Source organism: Pongo abelii, chromosome X (assembly GCF_028885655.2).
Source record: "Pongo abelii isolate AG06213 chromosome X, NHGRI_mPonAbe1-v2.0_pri, whole genome shotgun sequence".
NCBI lineage: Eukaryota > Metazoa > Chordata > Mammalia > Primates > Hominidae > Pongo > Pongo abelii.
The window spans coordinates 9762764-9783168 of NC_072008.2; the positions used below are offsets into that span (position 1 = coordinate 9762764).

The 20405-nt window shown below is 44.9% G+C and overlaps 1 protein-coding gene across 3 annotated transcripts in view; it reads right to left on the minus strand.

Moving 5' to 3' along the window:
* Window positions 1-371: 371 nt before the first annotated feature.
* The window catches only part of GPR143 (G protein-coupled receptor 143), a 42270-nt gene continuing 22236 nt past the window's right edge, over window positions 372-20405 (minus strand). Inside the window, exons 6-9 of one of the 3 annotated variants that reach the window (XM_054544327.2) lie at window positions 20104-20212; window positions 17901-18018; window positions 16036-16279; window positions 372-2716 (exon numbers count right to left, since the gene is read on the minus strand). In XM_054544327.2, the coding sequence (XP_054400302.1) occupies window positions 2676-2716; window positions 16036-16279; window positions 17901-18018; window positions 20104-20212 (512 nt within the window). In that variant the 3' untranslated portion in view covers window positions 372-2675. The remainder of the gene's footprint in view (window positions 2717-16035; window positions 16280-17900; window positions 18019-20103; window positions 20213-20405) is intronic. The other 2 variants (XM_054544328.2, XM_054544326.2) reach the window with 2 other exon arrangements.

Here is a 20405-nt window from a genome sequence, read left to right on the forward strand (position 1 = left end):
AGCCCAGGCTCACTCTGGGAAGGTGAAGCAATGGTTATCCAAAGAGCTGGGACAGCCCTGGGCAGACACTACCTCATGGTGTGTTCACAATTCATCTGCAGCCTTGTGACTTCAGACGTGCAAATGCAGAAGCTTGCTGGACTCTTGTAGAAGAAAAGGAGTCCTAATCTTGATATGAGGGGAGGTGTCACATGGCAGAGCTGTCTGCAGTGTCCTGAGAAGATAGTGTGTCTTGCTTGTCTATATACGTGCTGGTGGATTGTAATCCCCCTGCATGCTGCAACATTTTGGGGAGGAAAAAAAAAAAGCTTCAAAAAGTTCGTGGACATACATATTATGGAAAAACTATACATGGATTTCAAAAATGTTTTGCATCAAAATAAACTCATACTAATTTGTTATAACATCTCTTAACAGGATCTAGTTTGAGGCACTAAGAACGATAAGATATCAGCCTGAAAAGAGCCTCTATCAGAGCAACATAAATTGTTAAAATTGAAACAAGAACAAGCATCAAATTTATGGTGAAGTTTGAGTGGACAAATGGTGAAATCATTGATGCTTGATGAATAGTTTATGGGCACAGTGCCCTAAAGAAATCAGTTTACAAATGGTGGATAACTCATTTTAAGAATGGATGAGATGATGTTGAAGATGAAGCCCACCATGGCAAACCATCCACCTCAAGTTGTGATGAAAAAATTTATCTTGTTCATGCCCTAATTGAAGAGGACCAGCAATTAACAGTACAGACAATAGCCAACACCACAGACATCTCAACTGGTTAAGCGTACACAATTCTGACTGAAACATTAACATTGAGCAAACTTTGCACTCTGGGTGCCAAAACTATTGCACCCAGGTCAGCTGCAGACAAGAGCTGAGCTTTTGATGGAAATTTTAACCAAATGGGATCAAGATCCTGAAGCATTTCTTTGAAGAATTGTAACAGGAGATGAAGCATGGATTTCCCATTACCGTCCTGAAGACAAAGCACAGTCAAAGCAATGACTACCAGGAGGCAAAAGTAGTCCAGTCAAAGCAAAGCAGACTGGCCAAGACCAGAGGTCAGAGCAACAGTTTTTCAGGATGCTCAAGGCATTTTGCTTGTTGACTTTCTGGAGGGCCAAAGAACAGTAACATCTTATTATGAGAATGTTTTGAGAAAATTAGCCAAAGCTTTAGCAGAAAAATGTCCTGGAAAGCTTTTCCAGGGAGTCCACCACAGCAGTGCTTCCGCTCATTGCTCTCATGAAACAAGGGCAATTCTGCAAGAGTTTCGGTGGGAAATCATTAGACATCCACCTTACGGTCCTGATTTGCCTCCTTCTGACTTATTTTTCTTTCCTAATCCTTAAAGGGCACCCATTTTTCTTCAGTTAATAGTGTAAAAAAGACTGCACTGAATGGTTAAATTCCCAGGACCCTCGGTTCTTTAGTGATGGACTACATGGCTGGTGTCATCACTTACAAAGTATCTTGACCTTGATGGAGCCTATGTTGAGAAATAGCGTTTCTGTTTTTTATCTTTTCATTTTTCAATGAACTTTTTGAAGTTCCCTCATATATCTTAACTGATGGAACTATGGGCATTAGTCAGATTCCAAGTATTCCTTGGACTATGTCATTACTCAACACAGCATGAAGCTAAATTCGTGAGCAAAGTCATGCTGTCTTCTCTGCCCCCTAGTATGTGTTAGGAGGCCAGGCTGTGCTGCTGCTCCACAGGGCCCTGGTTCCCTATTCATCCTGCTGCATCTCTACCTTGCTGCTCTTTGGCATCAACAATAAGCTTAGTCAAGAGCATTTCCTCTAGAAATCACATCTTTACTGCACCTTTTCTATGTTTAGGTATGTTTAGATACAAAAATACCACTGTGTTACAGTTGTCTACAGTATTTGGTATAGTCACATGATGTTCAGGTTTGTAGCATAGGAGCCATAGGCTGTACCGTATAGCATAAGTGTGCTGTAGCCTGTACCATCTAGGTTTGTGTAACTATGCTCTATGGTATTCACACAACATTGATACCAACTAACAATATGTTTCTCAGAACTCATCCCCATCATTAAGCAATGCATAACTGTACATATATTTTCTTTTGCTAGAAGTGTTTGTTAAGACAGAATCCAAGTCAGGCTGAGAGCTCAATCATAACTATTTTATTTAACTACTTTCCCAAAGACGTGGACCTTACACTTACTTTACAGCCAGCCTCAAAAAACTTACTTCCTAGTAGCAACTAAGGCTAGAGAAGCTGTAGAGTGGTCTGGAGGGGGCTTTTCCATTCCCATACGCATGTGCATGAATCATTTCTCCTATCCTAAAGGCTCTTTGGGAAGAAGCTCTAACTGGTGATGAGAGCAAGGTTTGGGGGCTGCTACACTTTGGCAGTGCAGTGATGGGAAGGTGAGAACACAGTCCTAAAGAACAAGAATTGTAGAGTCTGAGGAATATGGGGTCTGGACCCCCAGCACATCCCCTTCATAGGTCTCCATGGGTTGGGAGAGCAGGGTCACCCTCATTTTTGTTGCAGGATTCACTTGCAGTGTGAATTTCAATTGTGCTGGCATCAGAACCTGGAGAGGAAAAGACAAAAGACTGACTGTGTCTGTGTTCTAGCAGGTTTGTCATCAGCTTCAGAAAATGCTCAGTATTCAGTGCATGGAGTTTTTCATGGACCGACTTTGGTCAAAGTCCTAGCATTCATCTCATCTGCAAAAAAAAAAAAAAAAAAAGGTGGGAGGGGTGGAAATCTACATCAACTTTCCATCTACATTTTATTAAATCATTACAATGGATGAAACGAGCGCTACAGAATCATCTAGGCCAGTTGATTGATAGGTGACTGCAGCACAGATGCTGCAGGTGACACAACTGTTGGTTTAGGAAGATTTCAGAGCCCCAGGACACGTGCTGTCTGATACAGGAGTAGAGCATACTCTTGTGACCACTGGTGCAGCTTCTACTGAGGATGGTAACTGACACAACAGGGACCCTATGGTTGCCTGGCTACCTACACTCAATTCTAGGAAGTGCCCAAAGGGAGGGAGACCACCGCTCTGTAAAACTACACCACCTCCCAATTGTCTTTTCATGGACGATGCCATATGGTTTTAGCAAGTAGCTTCTCCCTGTCAGCATCTAACTCTACTCATGGAAAACTCATCTCTCAATGCCCAACTAAATACACACTAGTAAATGCCTGGTAACTCTGTCAAATTGGGCTCATTTTTTCTGATTGTGACCCTAGATAAGATGATAAAGTGATGAATGATATTTTTGTAAATACCAGAATATATTTGTCCAAATATGCTCAGCATTCCCTTCATGAGAAATCGCTGGAGACATTTTTCTCAGGCCTGGATTTCAGGGCAGTTTGCTTCCATGCGCAATGTTTTCTTTTAAATCGTGAAGAATCTTCTAACTGGTCACATTTTTCTCTTTACTCCCCATTTAGAAAGCCCAAAGCCAAACTACTAATCTATTTTAACTATGTGGGGCTAATTCTACCTGGCTTTCTTTTGATGTCTTTATTTCCTTTGGTCCTGTTTTCTTTCTTTATTAATCAATTTTCCCCTTTCTCCTGTCCTCCTTCCAGAATGTGACACGATTTACAAAAAGCAGACACAATACAAAGAGGGAGAAAAACGTAGGCAGCAATCAGCAGTATGAAAGTTAACATCACTCCCATCAAAAGAGTAATCCTGGATGTCAGTCATCATTCTGATAGTGACAGGAGGCAGCCAAATGCCTAGACAGATAGGGGCGGGTCCCTGGTTTGGGGTTTCAACCCCACCTTCAAGCCAAAAATAGCCTGAAGGCTGAAAGACTGGACTGCTGGTAACGGATGAAACCCACAACCCAAAGGGAGAACTTCTGTTCCTGCCCTTTCTCAATTGATTCTTTCTGAATAATGCCTTGTAACCAATCGAATATTGCCTTTTCCAATAATACCTAAGGCCTGCTTCTCCCCGATTCTGAGCCCATAAAAGCCCTGGACTCAGCCCTATTAGGGAAACTTTCCCACCTTCTGGTAGGGGGACCACCCCTGCATCCCCTCTCTGTTGAAAGCAGTTTCATCACTCAAAACTCCCTACCTTGCTCACTCTTCTATAGTCAGTGCAGCCTCATTCTTCTTGGGCATGGGACAAGAATTTGAGAACTGGTGTGCAAGCCAGACTTGGCCCATGCAAGCCGGGTGGGCAGGCCATCTCCTGCAACAGGTAGCATGGCCAAGTGAGGCCTGGGCGGGGGATCACCAGCCAGAGGTCCCCAGCTTGCAAAGTGACCGAGAATAAAATCCTGCATCAATTCCAGCAACACATCTTCCTTCAGAATCTGTGAGACCCTTTGGAACCAATGTCAGAATTATTCTTCCAATCCCCAAATATCCTAGAGTACTTGCTCCAGCTGCAACACAGGTTATGGGCTTTTACATGGGGAATACACAGGTGGAAGACACAACGGAGGGTGGCCCTCCTAACAACAGATGGGGCAAGTGACCACTCCAAAAAGCCTCCAAAGCCCTCCACCCATGGGCCTTGCTGACAATTGCAGCTTACTCTGTGTTCCTCTCAGCTCCCTCACACCCTTAAGCACACTGCCTCTCTCCCTCTCACTCCAGGCTTGGTCCTGCCACAGGGCATCGGTGCCTCTCTTTTTCTGCCTGTAAAGCTCTTCTGATTTTCTCATGGCTCCTACACTTCATTAAGGTCTCAATTCTAATATTACGTCATGCTCAGGAAGACTCTCAGGACACCCTCTCTAAAACCATGCTCCTACCTCCTCCCTGATTTTTCTTCATGGCACGTCCCACTACCTGGCTGGAATATGATGTCATTATTTGTGTTTTTTTTTCTGTCTCTGCCACTAGAGTGGAGAGTCTCAGTGGACAGAGAATGTGTCTTGGTCACCATAGTGTACCTAATGCCCCAGACAACACCTGGCATGTAGAGGGTGCCCAATAAACATGGGGAATGGGTCAGTACAGTCACGTAGGTGCCTTGACAGCAACGGGATGCAGCACTAGTACCTTGGAGCACTCATTAAGACATGAGTATAAAGAAAAGGGCAGGAACAAGCACAATTTTAAGAGATACATGTAGAGTTTGAGAGGACATGTTAAGGAACAAAAAAAAATTAAGAGTTATATAGAAAAGAGGAAGTGAGAAATTGTGACATCAGGAGAGATGTGCTTGGAAAGGATTAGGGAAGCCTGAGCTACAGCAAGAGATGACAATATTACCAAGAAGGCAAGTGTGGGCTGGGCACGATGGCTCCATCTGTAACCCTAGCACTTTGGGAGGCCGAGTCAGGAGGCTCAATTGAGTGTGAGACCAGCCTGGGCAACATAGACCCTATCTCTTAAAAGAAAAAAAAAAAAAGGCATGATTGCGTGTGCCTGTGGTTCCAGCTACTTGGGAGGCTGAGGTGGAAGGATCTCTTAAGCCCAGGAGTTTGAAGCTGCAGTGAGCCATGATCATGCCACTGCACTCCAGCCTGGGCAACAGAGTGAGATTCTACCTCAAAAAAAAGGCAAGTGCAATATTGTGGTGTCCCCCCAACATATACACATGCACCTGCCCACACACACACAAGCACTATGGGCTGTGGGAGGACACGACACTCAGATCTTCCTCCCAGGTTTGGATTAAGATGAGTCCTGGATAATCTTGGTCTGAGTAACTCAGATCAAGTGTGATGAGCTGCTTGAAGGGCAGGTAAAGGGATTCAAGGATGTGGGGAGGATGGATCTGGCCGTAGATCGCCCAGCCAGATCCTGAGGAGAGTCTGGGTAGCCGACAAGGATGGTGGAGAGGGTGGTTTTGTTAGTGTGGTGAATCTGCTTTTTCTGGAGCCCAGACACCAGCTGGGAAAACTTCTAAAGGAGCCTTCCAGTTCCGGAGCAACATTCTTGCTGGAAGGGGGCTGGTGGCACTTCAGAAAGACTTGATTCTAACAGGGTCACACACTGTTTATGAGGACATCTGGATTCATGGGAACTCATTTGTGATTTCTGTGGTTCTTTTCAAATAGACTCTGGGCTGGGGTGTCACATGGTGGCTTGTGATCAAGGTCTAGACTGAGGACACTCCCCCGTGACCTCACACTCTGGGACATGTTCTGGGTCCTGTGGCTTTGAAGAATTTCTAGTGCTTTCATCCTCTCCCTAGGGCTCCACGGAAGAGAATATTTATGCATGACAACTTTCTTGAAGTAAATTCTGCTGGGAGGGAGCTGCCCCAGTTCAGCCTGCCTGTGCTCAGCTCAATGAGTGCTTTCCAGCAGCCTTGAATTTCCAAGGGTTTTCTCTGCTGGTCTTAAAGGTCTCTGTGAGCAGGGAACGTGCTGGCTGAGCAAGTCTCTGAGAAGATAATTCAACCAGGCTGTTGGAAGATGTTGACTAATTCCCAATTGTTGCAAAATCTGTGAAGATCTAACATCCCTGCAGGAAATGCACGTCCCAGTGACCTCATGGTACCCAAGGGCCAACCCCTTTCCTCATGGCCCTCTTTAATGAGCCTTGCAAGTCCAGGCAGGTTGTTTGGATTCTCTTGGCCCCATGCAGATCTGAGATTTGGACATACAGCCATGCACCACATAATAACCTTTTGGTCAACAACATTCCACATATATGACAGTGGTCCTATAAGATTATAATACTGCATTTTTACTGTGCCTTTTCTATATTTAGCCATGTTTATATATACAAGTATTACTGTGCTACAATTGCCTACAGTATTCAGTGCAGTAACATGCTTTACAGGTTTGTAGCTTAGGAGCAGGAGGCTGTACCATCTAGCCCAGGTGTGTAGTTGGGTATACCCTCTAGGTTTGTTTAAGTGAACTCTATGGTGTTCACACAGCAATGAAATTGCCTAACATGCATTTCTCAGAATGTATCCTCATGCTTAAGTGTTGCATGACTGTATATTGGATGTCCCTTGTGCCCTCAACTGCCTTTCTCAGATCCCCTGAAATCTTTGAAGTCCTAGAACTGAAACCCCAACCAGTGGGCACTGAGCATGAACCACAGAAAACATGACACGTGGCCCAACTCCACTTCAAGGTGTTAAATTTGATCTGGCCAGCTCAAGAAAGTCCAAGGCCCTAGGGTATTTTCTCTTCCACACCCTCGTAGCAACTACAGTTGATGAAGACACCACGTGTTACTTTTAGGGAGAGGGGAAGGTAACAGCAGACCACTGAGGGGAAAGCTGATCTCCAAGAGCCCAAGCTGAGACTTCACCTGAGCTGGGTGGGTTTTGCAGAGGAGTGGAATAATGTACAATTCTTGAGCAGTGTCTCAGGGTGCTACTTGGAGAATAGGCTGCTGAAAAAATTCTGTGTATGCATGGTGCTAGGTAAGGGGCCTTGCCATTGGGAGGTGGCTGGTCTAACAGCTTACTAGAAATTTTGCAAATTATGGAGGGGAAGAGAAGTCCAGGCTAACATGATGGCTTTTCAGAGGCCGTGAAAAGAAGCAGCCTTGAAAGGCAGCCACTGAGTGTCCCAAAGGCTCTTGTTTGAAGCATGACTCCTCCTGTTCCAGAAAAGGGTCTGTCCCTCACAGGTACTCCTGCCTTCCCTACCTTCCTCCATATGCCCACATTTATCTCTACAGCCTACTTGTGGAAACAAGCCCCAACTGGTCCAAAGCACCCCACTCTCTGCCACTCACTTGTTGCTGTCAGTATTTGAATGAATCAACAGGGCTCCATGGAAACTATGAGAGGGTAACAGGCACGGGAAGGGGAAGGGCTGGGGCTTTGGGTGTTTGCTGTCTTGAAAGAAGTGCTCTGAGAGAATATTTATTTATATTCCAAAAGCTGGATTTTAATAACCTACTAAAACAGAGGCCTGTTGGGATATGGAATTTAAAAAATAAAAAAGCTTGAGGTCAGGAATTCAAGACTAGCCTAGCCAAAATGGTGAAACCACATCTCTACGAAAAATACAAAAAACATAGCTGGAACTTAGGGAGCCTGAGGCAGGAGAATCGCTTGAACCCAAGAGGCAGAGATTGCAGTGAGCTGAAATCATGCTACTGCACTCCAGCCTGGGCAACAGAGTAAGACTCTGTCTCAAAAAAAAAAAAAAAAAAAAAAGGAAGGAGAATCTTAGAAGAGAAACAGTGGAGATGTACAAGAATGATGGAGAAATATGGAAGATAATGGAAAAGTGTAGAAGGGAACAGAATTTGGAGGGAGAGCCAAGAATTATGGGAAAGGACAGACTCATGGGGAAAAAATGGTGGAAAACTGGGACTTACAAGAGAAAAAGGATTATGGGAAAGACAGGGTATTGTGGGAGAGAACAGAAAAATGTAGAAAAAAATAAGAATTTTAGTGAGAATGAGGCACTGTGGGACAGAAAGGGAATTTGGGGAGAGCCAGGGAAGTGTGAGGAATAAAAAAATCATGGGAGAAAATGGAATTGTAGGAGAGAACAGAGATTTGTGAGAGAGAGCAGAGAACAGAGAATTGTGGGAGAGAATAGGGAATTGTGGGCAATATAAGGAATTGTGGGGGGGAAAGGAATTGTGGAAGGCAAGATATTGTGGAAAAGAGAACTGTGCCAGGCACAAAGGATTAATGGGAAAGACTAGAGAGTTATGGGAAAGTGATGAAATTGTGAGAAAGGTCAGGAATTGTGGAGGAGAATGTTGAATTTGGGGAGAGAAATTATGGCGGAAAATGAAAAATTATAAAATAACTGCATGTGAGACAATAGAGAGTAGAATTATAGAAAAAGAGATGTGTGAAAGATAAGAATAAAAAATTGTAAGAGAAATAGAGAATTTGTGGCAAAGACAAAGATTATTGGATAAATGGGGACTTATGAGAGAAACAGGGAACTGTGGGAGAGACCAGAGAACCATGAGAAAGACAGAGATTGTGAGATGAACAGGGAATTATGGGAGGAAACAGAGGATTGTAGGAATGACCAAAATTGTGGGAGAAATAAGGAATTCTGGGAGAGCAGGGAATTGTGTGAAGGACAGGAATTGTGGAGAACAGAGTTGTGGGAGAAACAAAGAAGTATGGGAAAACAAGGCATTGTGGGAAAGACAGACCTGTAGGAAACATACAGGACTATGGGTGGGAATAGAGAATTGTGGGAAAGAGCTGCAATTGTGGGAAAAGCAGGAAATGGCGGGAGAGAATATTGAATCTTGGGAGAAAAGGAATTATGGTGCAGAATTAGTTGTAGGAGAAATGGAATTACAGGGCAGAGAGAATATGGTATAGAGAGAATACAATTATAAAAGAAAGATTTCTGAAATAGAAGAATGGAGAATTGGCTGGGCACGGTGACTCACACCTATAATCCCAGCACTTTGGGAAGCCGAAGCGGGCAGATCACTTGAGGTCAGGAGTTTGAAACTAGCCTGGCCAACATGGTGAAACCCCATCTCTACTAAAAATACAAAAATTAGCCAGGCATGGTGGTGTGCACCTGTAGTCCCAGCTACTCTGGAGGCTGAGGCACAAGAATCACTTGAGCCCGAGAGGTGGAGGTTGCAGTGAGCCGAGATCGTGCCACTGCACTCAGCCTGGGCGTCAGAGTGAATGAAACTCCATTTCAAAAAAAAAAAAAAAAAAGAATGGCAAATTCTGAGATGTGTGGGAAAGAAGAAATTGTTAGAGAAATATGGTACAGTGGGAGAAACAGAAAATTCCTGGAGAAAGACGAGGATTGTGGGAGACAAAAGGAATTATGAGAGACTCAAGATATTATGGGAGACACAAGGCATTATGGAAAATTCTGAAGCTTTATCGTGGGAGAAAAAAGGAATGGTGGGAAAGATGGGGATTGTGGGAGAAACAAGAAATTGCTGGAGAAAGACAAGGATTGTGGGAGACAAAAGGAATTGTGGGAGATGCAAGGTATTATGGGAAATGCAAGGCATTATAGAAAATTGTGAAGCCGTATTGTGGGAGAAAATAGTAATTGTGGGAGAAAATAGTAATTGTGGGAAAGATGGGGATTGTGGGAGACTCAAGGTACTGTGTGAGAAACAGAATTGTGGGAAAGACAAGGCTTGTGGGAGATTGCAGGTATTATGGAAGATTCACGGCATTATGAAAAATTGTAAAAAGGGATTGTGGGAGAAACAAGGAATCGTGGGAAAGATTGGGATTGTGGGGGACTCAAGGTATTGTGAGAAAGAGAACTGTGGAAAAAACAGGATTATTGGGAAGAATGGAGAATTATGGGAAAGAGGAGGAATTGAGGGACAGGCAGGGAATTGTGGTAGAGAATGGAGACCTGTGGGAGAGAACAAATTAGAGTGGAGAATGGAGAACTGTAGGAGAGACAGATTGTGGTAGAAAATAGATTATAGAAGACGCCTGACGCGGTGGCTCACGCCTGTAATCCCAACACTTTGGGAGGCCGAGGCGGGCAGATCACAAAGTCAGGAGTTCCAGACCAGCCTGGCGAACATGGTGAAACCCCGTCTCTACTAAAAATACAAAAATTAGCTGGGCATGGTGGTGGGTGCCTGTAATCCCAGCTACTCAGGAGGCTGAGTCAGGAGAATCATTTGAACCCAGGAGGCAGAGGTTGTGGTGAGCTTAGATCGCGCCATTGCACTCCAGTCTGGGCAACAAGAGCGAAACTCTGTCTCAAAAAAAAAAAAGAAGAAAATAGATTATAGAAGAAAACAGATTTTCAAGAAAAAATAGAATGGAGAATTGTGGGAGAAAACAATTGTTAGGAGAATGTTATTGTGAGAGAAATAGGGAATTATGAGAGAAAAAAGAATTGTGGGAGAGACAGGGGACTGTGGGGAAGAATGCCAAATTATGGGAGAGCCATGGAACTCTGAGAGAAATACAGAATCGGGGAAAATACAGGGTATTGTGGGAGATACACAGAATTGTGGGAGAGACAGAGAATTATGGGAGAAACAGAATTGTGGAGAGTAGGGAGGATCGACGGTCAAACCAAGAATGGCGGGGTGGGTGTCATATGGAATTGGGGGAGATAAAAGGCATTGTGGGAGAGACAGCTACGCTCCTTTCTGGCCATGTTCCTGGGCTCTGAATGGGCCTCACCCCACCTGTGTGGGAACACAGCACCTGTGTTCTATCCTAACCACGACCCCTCCACTCCCAACAAGCCCTAAGCCTCAGCCTCACCGGCCTGGGCTTCTCCCTGGGATGATCCTTAAATCTTGCAAGTTTGTGTACTAGCACACTCGTCTTCCAGGAAAGATCTATACTCCTGCTCCCACCAGAAATGCCCTGCTCTTAGTAGCCACATCCCTCCTGCCAGACTCTGCCCCTTCCCTCTCACCAGGCCCTACCCCAAAACACAGCCCCAGCCAGGCTCTATAAGCTCCACCCAGGCGCCACCCCTCCTGCCAGGCCTTGCCCCCCGGCTCACTCCCTGGAGGGAAACCGGGAGGTACCAAGGGGCTGGGTCCCCTGAGAGCCAGCGCAGGCCCGGGAGTTGGGTGCCTGCACATCTAGGGAGTCAAAAGCGGTTCAGGTGCACAATCCTCCCCTAATAACGACTCTATTCAGGATTCTCCCAGATCCAAACACCTCGACTTGATGAGCAGAGAGTGTTCAGCAAGGAGGCACAACGGTGATGGGGCGTGGAACCGAGCTCCATCCAGCGGCTCTCCGCCTCCCTAAGCGGAGACACAGATCCCCTCTATGGAAACTGCTGCCACAATCACAAAACGCGATGCATTACGTGTTTTCTCCCACGCCCATGCACTGGGCTGGTCCTACAAGCAAATTGCAGTGTCTCTCCACTTAAAAACCTTAACTGGCCTTTCACTGGCCACCGGATAAAGCCCAAACGCCTTAGCAGAATCTTTATAAACCCTTCACCACTTCTCCAGCTTCCCCCAACGCCTCCGTACCACGCTGAGCCACAGCCGTCCCCAAACAAGACGCAGACTTCCTATGCTAACTCTCAACACCGCGTCTTCCTCATCTGGATTTTCTGTCTCCTCTTTGCCTATGCTGTTCTATCATCTAAGACCCAGCCCGCACATCACCTTCTCCAGGAACTCTCACCAGTGTTCCAAAAGCAACTTAGTCCTGCATTGCCTGTGTTCCTTTAACCCTTCACAGGTTTAAAAAAAAAAAAAAATAGTATTGTCCTTACTTACTTGTGAGTTTCACAAATTATACTTCTCAGGAACACTCACCCATCCCGGCTAAAATGGTGTTGAATATTTGCTTAAGACAAAATTCAGTTAACTTGTGTGAAGTACCTAGTAAATTCCAGACACCATATCAGATACTTAATAAAGCTCCAGGCCAGCCTATTGGTCTTGTAGTGAAACCCGAAGCAGTAGGGTCTGAAGGGTATGATGAACAAGTTGAGCTTTATATCCACGGTCTACATAGGGAGAAGCCCATGGCTAAGTTTTTTCTGTATCTGCCATAGTTGTGATCAGGTGCCGCCAATAGGAAAGCGGCCCTGGTAAGGGGTTTTCCTTGACTTTATGCACAGAAGTAGTATCCGATGCACACTTAACTTACCCAAATTCACCTCTACTTAGTGAGGGGCTGGGGAGGTATGGCAGGGAGAGTAGGTGAGGATTTACATAGTCCCAGGGATCCTGCTGCCTGCAAGCTGGTAAAGCTCTGGTAGGAAAATCTGAATGACACCTGCGTTTCCCCCGCCACTGACAGAAGGGAAGCACATTCTGGGGTGACAGGCAAGTGGCCCCAGAGACATACCGACCAGGAAAGATTTACAAGGGATCCTAAAATTGTCCCCAAACAATACAATGGTGATGAGAGCCCAAAGTCAGATGTGGAAATATTAAAATATGTGAGGTGTCCTAGGCAGCAAATTAATTTCTGAATAAAAGCCTTTTTAATTCTTTTTAGATTAATGTATGCAAATTCCTGCATAGGGTTACCATACAAAACGGTGATGACTGCATGTTATGGGCAATTTTAAGATATTCAAAGGGTGACTAGATGTAAACTTATGACCCTAACCACCACCTCAGTAGCACCACCACTTTATACTTTTTTTTAATGAGATGGGGTCTCACTATGTTGCCCAGTCTGGACTCCAACTCCTGGCCTCAAACGATCCTCCTTCCTCAGCCTCCTGAGTAGCTGGGGATACAGGTTCATACTACCAGGCCAGGCCAGGCCACTTTATACTTTTGCAGATGTTTGTTGTTAATTTTGAAAACTCACTCTATGCTTCAAGCTCTATCCTCAAAAACCCTGACAGATGTTACCTAATAATATGTCACTTGGAGTTCTAAATAGGCAGCTGCCATTTTTACAGGAATTCTTCCCACAATAAAAAAAATACTGATTGTATTTCTCGTTTTTCTCAAAAGGCTTTCCTTTTGTTCTTTCCTTTTCCTCCAGTGTTTTCTCCAATTGGTATTTCCATTGATTGTTCTATCGTTAGAATAGAATGATTTTTTAAAATATTTTCATTTTCTCCAATAGACTGTGAGATCCTTGAGGGCCAGGTTTACACATCTCCAGTATCTCCACCCCACTCAGCTCCTAGTACGCAGCCTGGTAGAGTTTTGGGCAGTCATAAGTAGTTATTAACAGAATAAGAGTGGGCCAGGTGCAGTGGCTCAGGCCTATAATCCTAGCACTTTGGGAGGCCAAGTTGGGAGGATCATTTACAGGAGTTTAAGACCAACCTGGGCAACATAGGGAGACCCCAGCTCTACAAAATAAATTTTAAAAACACACACAAAAAACCAAAGAAAATCAGCAGGGTGTGTTGGCACCTGCTTGTTGTCCTAGCTACCCAGGAGGCTGAGGTGGAAAGATTGCTTGAGCCCAGGAGATCAAGGCTGCAGTGAGCCATGTTCATTTCACTGCACTTCAGCCTGGACAACAGAGTGAGACCCTGTCTCAAAAATAAATAAATAAAACAAAGAATAGGTGTATCCATACAACGAAATATTATCAATCCATAAAAAGAATGAAGTTCTGACACCTGCTACAACATGGGCGAATCTAGAAAACACTATCCGAAGTAAAAGAAACCAGACACAACAGGACAAATATTACACAATGCCCTTTCTAGGTAAGGTCTGGAACAGCAAAGCCGTAGACACAAAAAGGAGATTCATGGTTGCCAGGGGCTGGGGAGAAGAGAAGGGAAATGACTCCCTGGGGGCACAGGGTTTCTTTCTGCAATGATGAACATGTTCTGACTTAGATAGTGGTGACGTGTGCACAACCACTGAAATGTGCCATTTAAAGGGGTGAACTTTATGGTATGTTAATTATATCTCAAATTTTTTAAAAAGCCAAGGGGCCAGGTGCAGTGGCTCAAGCCTATTATCCCAGCACTTTGGGAGGCTGATGCAGGAGGACCACTTGAGACTAGCCTGGGCAACATAATGGGACCTCATGTCTCCAAAAACTAAAAAATAAAATAAACTAGGCATGGTGGTGTGCACCTGTAGTCCCAGCTACTCAGGAGGCTCAGGTGGGAGGATTGCTTGAGCCCAGGAGGTGGAGGCTGCAGTGAGACGTGTTCCTTCCGCTACACTCTAGCCTGGATGACAGAGGGAGACCCTGTCTCAAAAAACAAAAACAGGGAGCCCTCACAGAGAGCAGCCTCCAGGGATGGCTGCCCTGCTTATTTTTCTATTGGATCTATATTTGCTTTTTCTAAAACCTCTATGTGAAAACATCCAACCTTTGAGCAGCAGATCTATGCAACAGCTTGCCGGAGGGAGTGGAAGTAAGGAAATGCTGACGGATTTTGTTTGGTGGTGGTGATTGGGGTGGGGTGCAGGGGACTTTTACTGTTATTTCTAGTGTTTTATTTGACTGTCAAATATCTGCTCAGCCACTTTAAAACACCAGCATGGGAATGCAAAGCCAAATAATTCAAGATAACATTTTTTGCTTCATTCCCTAGATGGTATCAGTAACTCTACAGACTAACAGCAGTTCCAGCTGGTGGGTCCCTCATGCTTCGTGAACTATTTGTACCAGACGGAGAGTCTGTAAATAAATCTTTTCTCTGTGTCTTTTAGCTTCAGCCAGAACTATCTCTTTCTCTTTATGGCTCCCAATTTCAACCAGACAGTACTGTATCATGGAATCAATTCATCAGTTCATCACCATATTTTTTGGTCTTCAAAGTAAACCAAGCTTGTCACCTGAAAGTGAAACTTCCTTCAATGCATTTGTTTGTTTTCGTTTTGTTTTTTAGACGGGGTTTCACTCTGGTTGCCCCAGCTGGAGTGCAATGGCGCAATCTCAGCTCACTGCAACCTCCTCCTCCCAGGTTCAAGTGATTCTCCTGCCTCAGCCTCCCAAGTAGCTGTGATTACAGGTGTGTGCCACCATGCCGGCTAATTTTGTATTTTTAGTAGAGACGGGGTTTCACCATGTTGGTCAGGCTGGTCTCGAATTCCTGACCTCAGGTGATCCACTCACCTTGGCCTCCCAAACCTGCTGGGATTACAGGCATGAGCCACCACACCCAGCTATTTTTGTATTTTTAGTAGAGATGGAGTTTCACCATGTTGGTCAAGCTTGTCTCTAACTCCTGACCTCAAGTGATCCACCTGCCTTGGCCTCCCTTCAATGTATTTGAATAGTAGGAATGGAAAAGAAAAACGGAACTCCTTCAGCCATTTCCAAACATCTTTCTGCATATTATTTTTCTTACTCCAAATTTCAACATTATTTTGGTACACCCCATCACGGGATTGTGTGGTGTTTGTCTTTGGTTTTGTGTTTGTGTGCATTTAGCTCAGACAACATCTGGAAAAAAAAATCACATTTTTAGATCCAAGCCTAATTATTCTGAGACACTGGTTGTGAACTGGGGGCCACTGTGGCCCCCCAGGAGACATTTGTCAGTGTCTGAAAGAGTTTTGGTTGTCACAATTGGGGGGGTACAACTTGCAGCCAGTGAGTCCACATGAGGGGTGCTGCTAAACACCCCACCATGCACAGGACAGCCCCTGGGACAAAGAATCCTCTAAGGCTTTCCAAGGGGAGCCCTGGGACCCCGAAGTCTACCTGCTGTGGCAGACAGGGCATTACCTTCAGACAGCATGCTCAGGGCTTCGTCAGAAGTCTGCCCACCCACTTGAGACACCTTCCTGGAAGCAGGGTTTTCATGGGGCACCTGGGAGTCCAGTGGGGATGGGTGAGCCCCCTCAGCAGCCGAGGTAGTCAGTGATTCCCACTGGATCTCCTTCCTGGGAGACTGAAAACCCAGGCTGCATCCTGTCCAGCCGTAGAAGGCCAAAGACAAGAGAAATCCCTGGGCTGGGTTCAGGATTCCCTGGAGAGAGGACAGAAAGACACATGGCAGTCAGTGCAGCGCAGCAGGAGTCAGAGCCCTAGGCTGTCACAGAGTGACACACTCCCCTCAGGATGCCCACAGGGCTGGGCTCGCTTGGAAGTGCCCATGGGTTGGCTGGTGGCTGGTTGACTGGTTGGTGGGTTGGTTTGGGGCAAGATGAAGATTGGCCACAGTAGGTGCTGTACCTTCAAGGGTGCCTGAAAGTAGAGAGGGGTGGGGAGAGGACGGGGCGGGGAGGAGCTGGAGTAGAGAAAGGAAGAGAGGGGACAGAGGACGAGAGAGAGAAGGGAAGACAGAAGAAGGAGAAAGTGGGAGGGGAGGGTGGGGGAGGAGAAGAGGGCAGCAGTGGGAGAAGGGGACAGGGAGCGCTGTAGCACAGGGACTGAACAGCCAGCTCCTCCTGCAGCCTGGGGGCCTCTGTTCTCCCCAGTTTGCCACCCTGTGCTGCCAAGGGAGCACTTGATGTAATAAAGGTTCCTGAGGCTCAGACGGAGGCTGGGAAACATCCCTCCACTAGTGTGTGCTAAGGACACATAAAGTTCACCAGAGGAACCCAGCCAAGCTCCAAACCACGTGCAGGGATGGAAGGACTGGTGCTGGTTCCATTTGAAAGTCTTTGTGAATGAGACTTTCCCCATTTCAAAAGCAATATAAATATGGATTCTGTATAGTACAATATGTACCTCCCTGCCAACAACATGTGTGCATTTCTTCTTATAAAGGTGAGAGAATGGCAGCACTGGGGCAACCTGCCCATGGGGCTTCTACCCCATCGTTCTCTTCATGTATGTCCATCCAATACATGTATTTTTTTCCTGTTTCATTTGTTTTTTCATTGTTTCCCCGTTGAAAAAAGATAAACATGTTTTTCTGTAGTTGTAATTGGTATAATTGTATATATTTGATTTCCCAGTTAATTCCAGAGATTTCGTAATCATCATTTTTAACATCTGAGTAATAGTCCATCAAGATGAAAGACCATAATTTACTTAACCATTTCTTTCTTTCTTTTTTTTTTTTTTTTTTTTTGGAAATCTGGGTTGCCTATGATGCTGTACAATTATGAAGGATAATGCTACCAGGAATATCTTCATCTGTGTGACTTTTTCATGGTCTGAAACATCCCTTCAAGATCCATGCTCTGATATTGTAAGACTGCCAGGAGCTTTGATACACTGCACCAAACTGTTTGACCCGAGTTGAAGCATTTAATAAGGATCCCAACAACAAACGAAACAGCCAGCTAGCACACTAAGGCCAGGAGCCTATTTCACTCATCCTGTATTTAAATATAATATATTGTACTTCTGACTGCTTCTTTTTCTTCTGATTTTTTTTTCAAACAGAAAATGTTAAATATAGATAATTTAAAAAAGAGATGAGGTCTCCCTACATTGCCCAGGGTGGTGGCATACACCTGTAGTCCCAGTTACTCAGGAGGCTAAGACAGAGGATTGCTTGAGCCCAGGAGTTTGAGGCTGCAGTGAGCTATGATCATGCCACTGCTTTCCAGCCTGGGTGACAGAGTGAGACCTTGTCTCTAAAACTAATTAATTAATTAAATAATTAACTAATTAAAATAAAATGCAGATTGACCTACCATAATAAACCATGTGGTCTTGGCTGCAGTTCTGACAGGTTTCAAAGAACCTCCATTGATATCTGTTTGCATCTCAAGATAGAATAAAAGGCTTTCATTGATGATATTTGACAACCAACTGTTAGAAAGAAAATGGCAGCAGGTAAAGAGAACATGCAATGCAACTCATTTTTAAATGCTGGAGAGTCAGAGAAGAATTTCTACCAAGACCTAAAAGTACCAACTCTCGGTACAGACATGGCCACTTCTGCAGTAAGAAACTAAGAGGGCCAGGTGCAATGGCTCCCTCCTGTAATCCCAGCACTTTGGGAGGCTGAGGCAGGAGGATTGCTTGAGCCCAGGAGTCTGAGACCAGCCTGGGCAACACAGTGAAACTTGTCTCTACTAAAAATAAGAAATAAAAAAAATTAACCAGGTGTGGTGGTGAGCACCTGTAGCCCCAGCTAATTGGGAGGCTGGGGTGGGAGGATTGCTTGAGCCCAGGAAATCGAGCCTGCAGTGAGCTATGAATGTGCCACTGTACTCCAGCCTGGGGGACAAAGTGAGACCCTGTCTCGAAAAGAAATGAAACTAAGAGGAACCAGCACAGTAAGAATTTAATTTAAAAAATATAATTCGTTTTCTCAGTCTAAAGCACAGATCAGCAAATCCTTCCAATGGTGACACTCAACACCACATCAGGGTGTAAGGTTCTAGCACTGTATCAGATAACCCAGAATTCATTTTTTGTTTGAAGAGCAACGTAGTTTTCATGGAGATCAAAACAATTTTTTCTTGACATTTTATAATAGCATTTTTCAATGTTATTTTAGGTGGCTCAGTGAAATATGAAAAGTTGAACTGAGTGTATTTTTAGTAGGAGATGATTTGTATATCTCGAAGAAAGGTGTCCAAACAAAGCTCATATCAGGTGAATTATTATTACCATTATTTTTTAGAGACAAGGTCTTGCTCTGTCACACAGGCTGGAGAGCAGTGGCATGATCATAGCTCACTGTAGCCTCGAACTCCTAGGCTTAAGTGATCCTCCTGCCTCAGCCTCCCGAGTAGCTGGGACTATAGGCATGTGCCACCATTCCTGGCTAATTGTTGTTGTTGTATTGCCCAGGATGGTTTTGAACTCCTGACCTCAAGGAATACTCCTGCCTCCAACTACCAAAGTGTGAGCTACCTCGACCAGCACAGGTGAATTTTTAACATCACAAGTACTTGCCCTGCCTGCAAGGTACTGATTCACCACAGTGCAGCATGTTCTGATTCCAGTTTTATTTTTTGCATTGGTTACAGGTCTGTTTTCAAAGTATCCACCTGAAAGGTTTGGACAGGATACCAGTGGTGGGGAAAAATGAGGAGAGACAAACTGCTCAGGCCATTCTCCAACCTTCTTGACCAAAGACGTGCCCTTGCCCCTCTGTCAGACACAGGAATTCTGGTGTCAGGAGTGAGGCAAATGGGTGAGTTTATAAAGCATGACCAGCTGAGTGTGGTGGCTCACGCCTGTAATCCCAGTACTTTGGGAGGCTGAGGCGGGGGATCACTTGAGGTCAGGAGTCTGAGACCAGCCTGGCCAACATGGTGAAACCTCAACTCTACTAAAAATACAAAAATGAGCTGGGTGTGGTGGCACACACCTGTAATCCCAGCTACTCGGGAGGCTGAGGCAGAAGAATCACTTGAACCTGAGAGGCGGAGGTTGCAGCGAGCTGAGATTGTGCCATTGCACTCCAGCCTGGGTGACAGAGTGAGACTACTTGGGAGGCTGAGGTGAGAAGATCACTTGAGCCCTAAAGATCGAGGTTGCAGTGAGCTGTGATTGAGCCACTACACTCCAGCCTGGGTGACAGAGAAAGACCCTGTCTCAAAAACAAACAAACAAAAAAAAGCATACACAACCCCTTTGTTTTGGTTCACCCCAGCAATGCACATGGTTGGGACATTTCAAAACTAAACTTGGGTGTTTGTTTTCTAAGGGCTTTATATATAATTTGAGTAGATTTGAATGTTTTTCCAGAAATTCATGAATTTTGGACTTGTTCCCCTGTCCTCTGTGCCTTTCCTCAAAGGGCACCTAGCACAGTCTCAAAGATTTCCTTCCCAAAGGCTCTTCCCTTTGGAACTTCTGGTCACACATGCAACATGGCAAGTTGTTTCCATAGCCCTTCCCACTGGCAATAAAAATACACATATATAGAAGAAAGGTTACCAAATAATTAAAACCAGCATGATTTTGAAAAATCGGATCTTGATCACGGCTCCCATCCTTCTCTCGTTCTCCGTGTAAATGCCTTGTCTTCCTTTAAGTAAAGAGGCCACTGTGAAGAACAGAAGGAACTGTGTATGCTGTTCATTATTCATGTTTACGGAGTGACAAAGAAGGCAATGGAAGCAGGTGTGAGCCCACAAGCAAGGCCAGAGGGGCAGGAAGCAAAGGAAGTCACTGACATTCATTCCTCACAACTTCCAGGTGGGAGTCCTCATAGACCCTAAGGAATATACACATTTTTA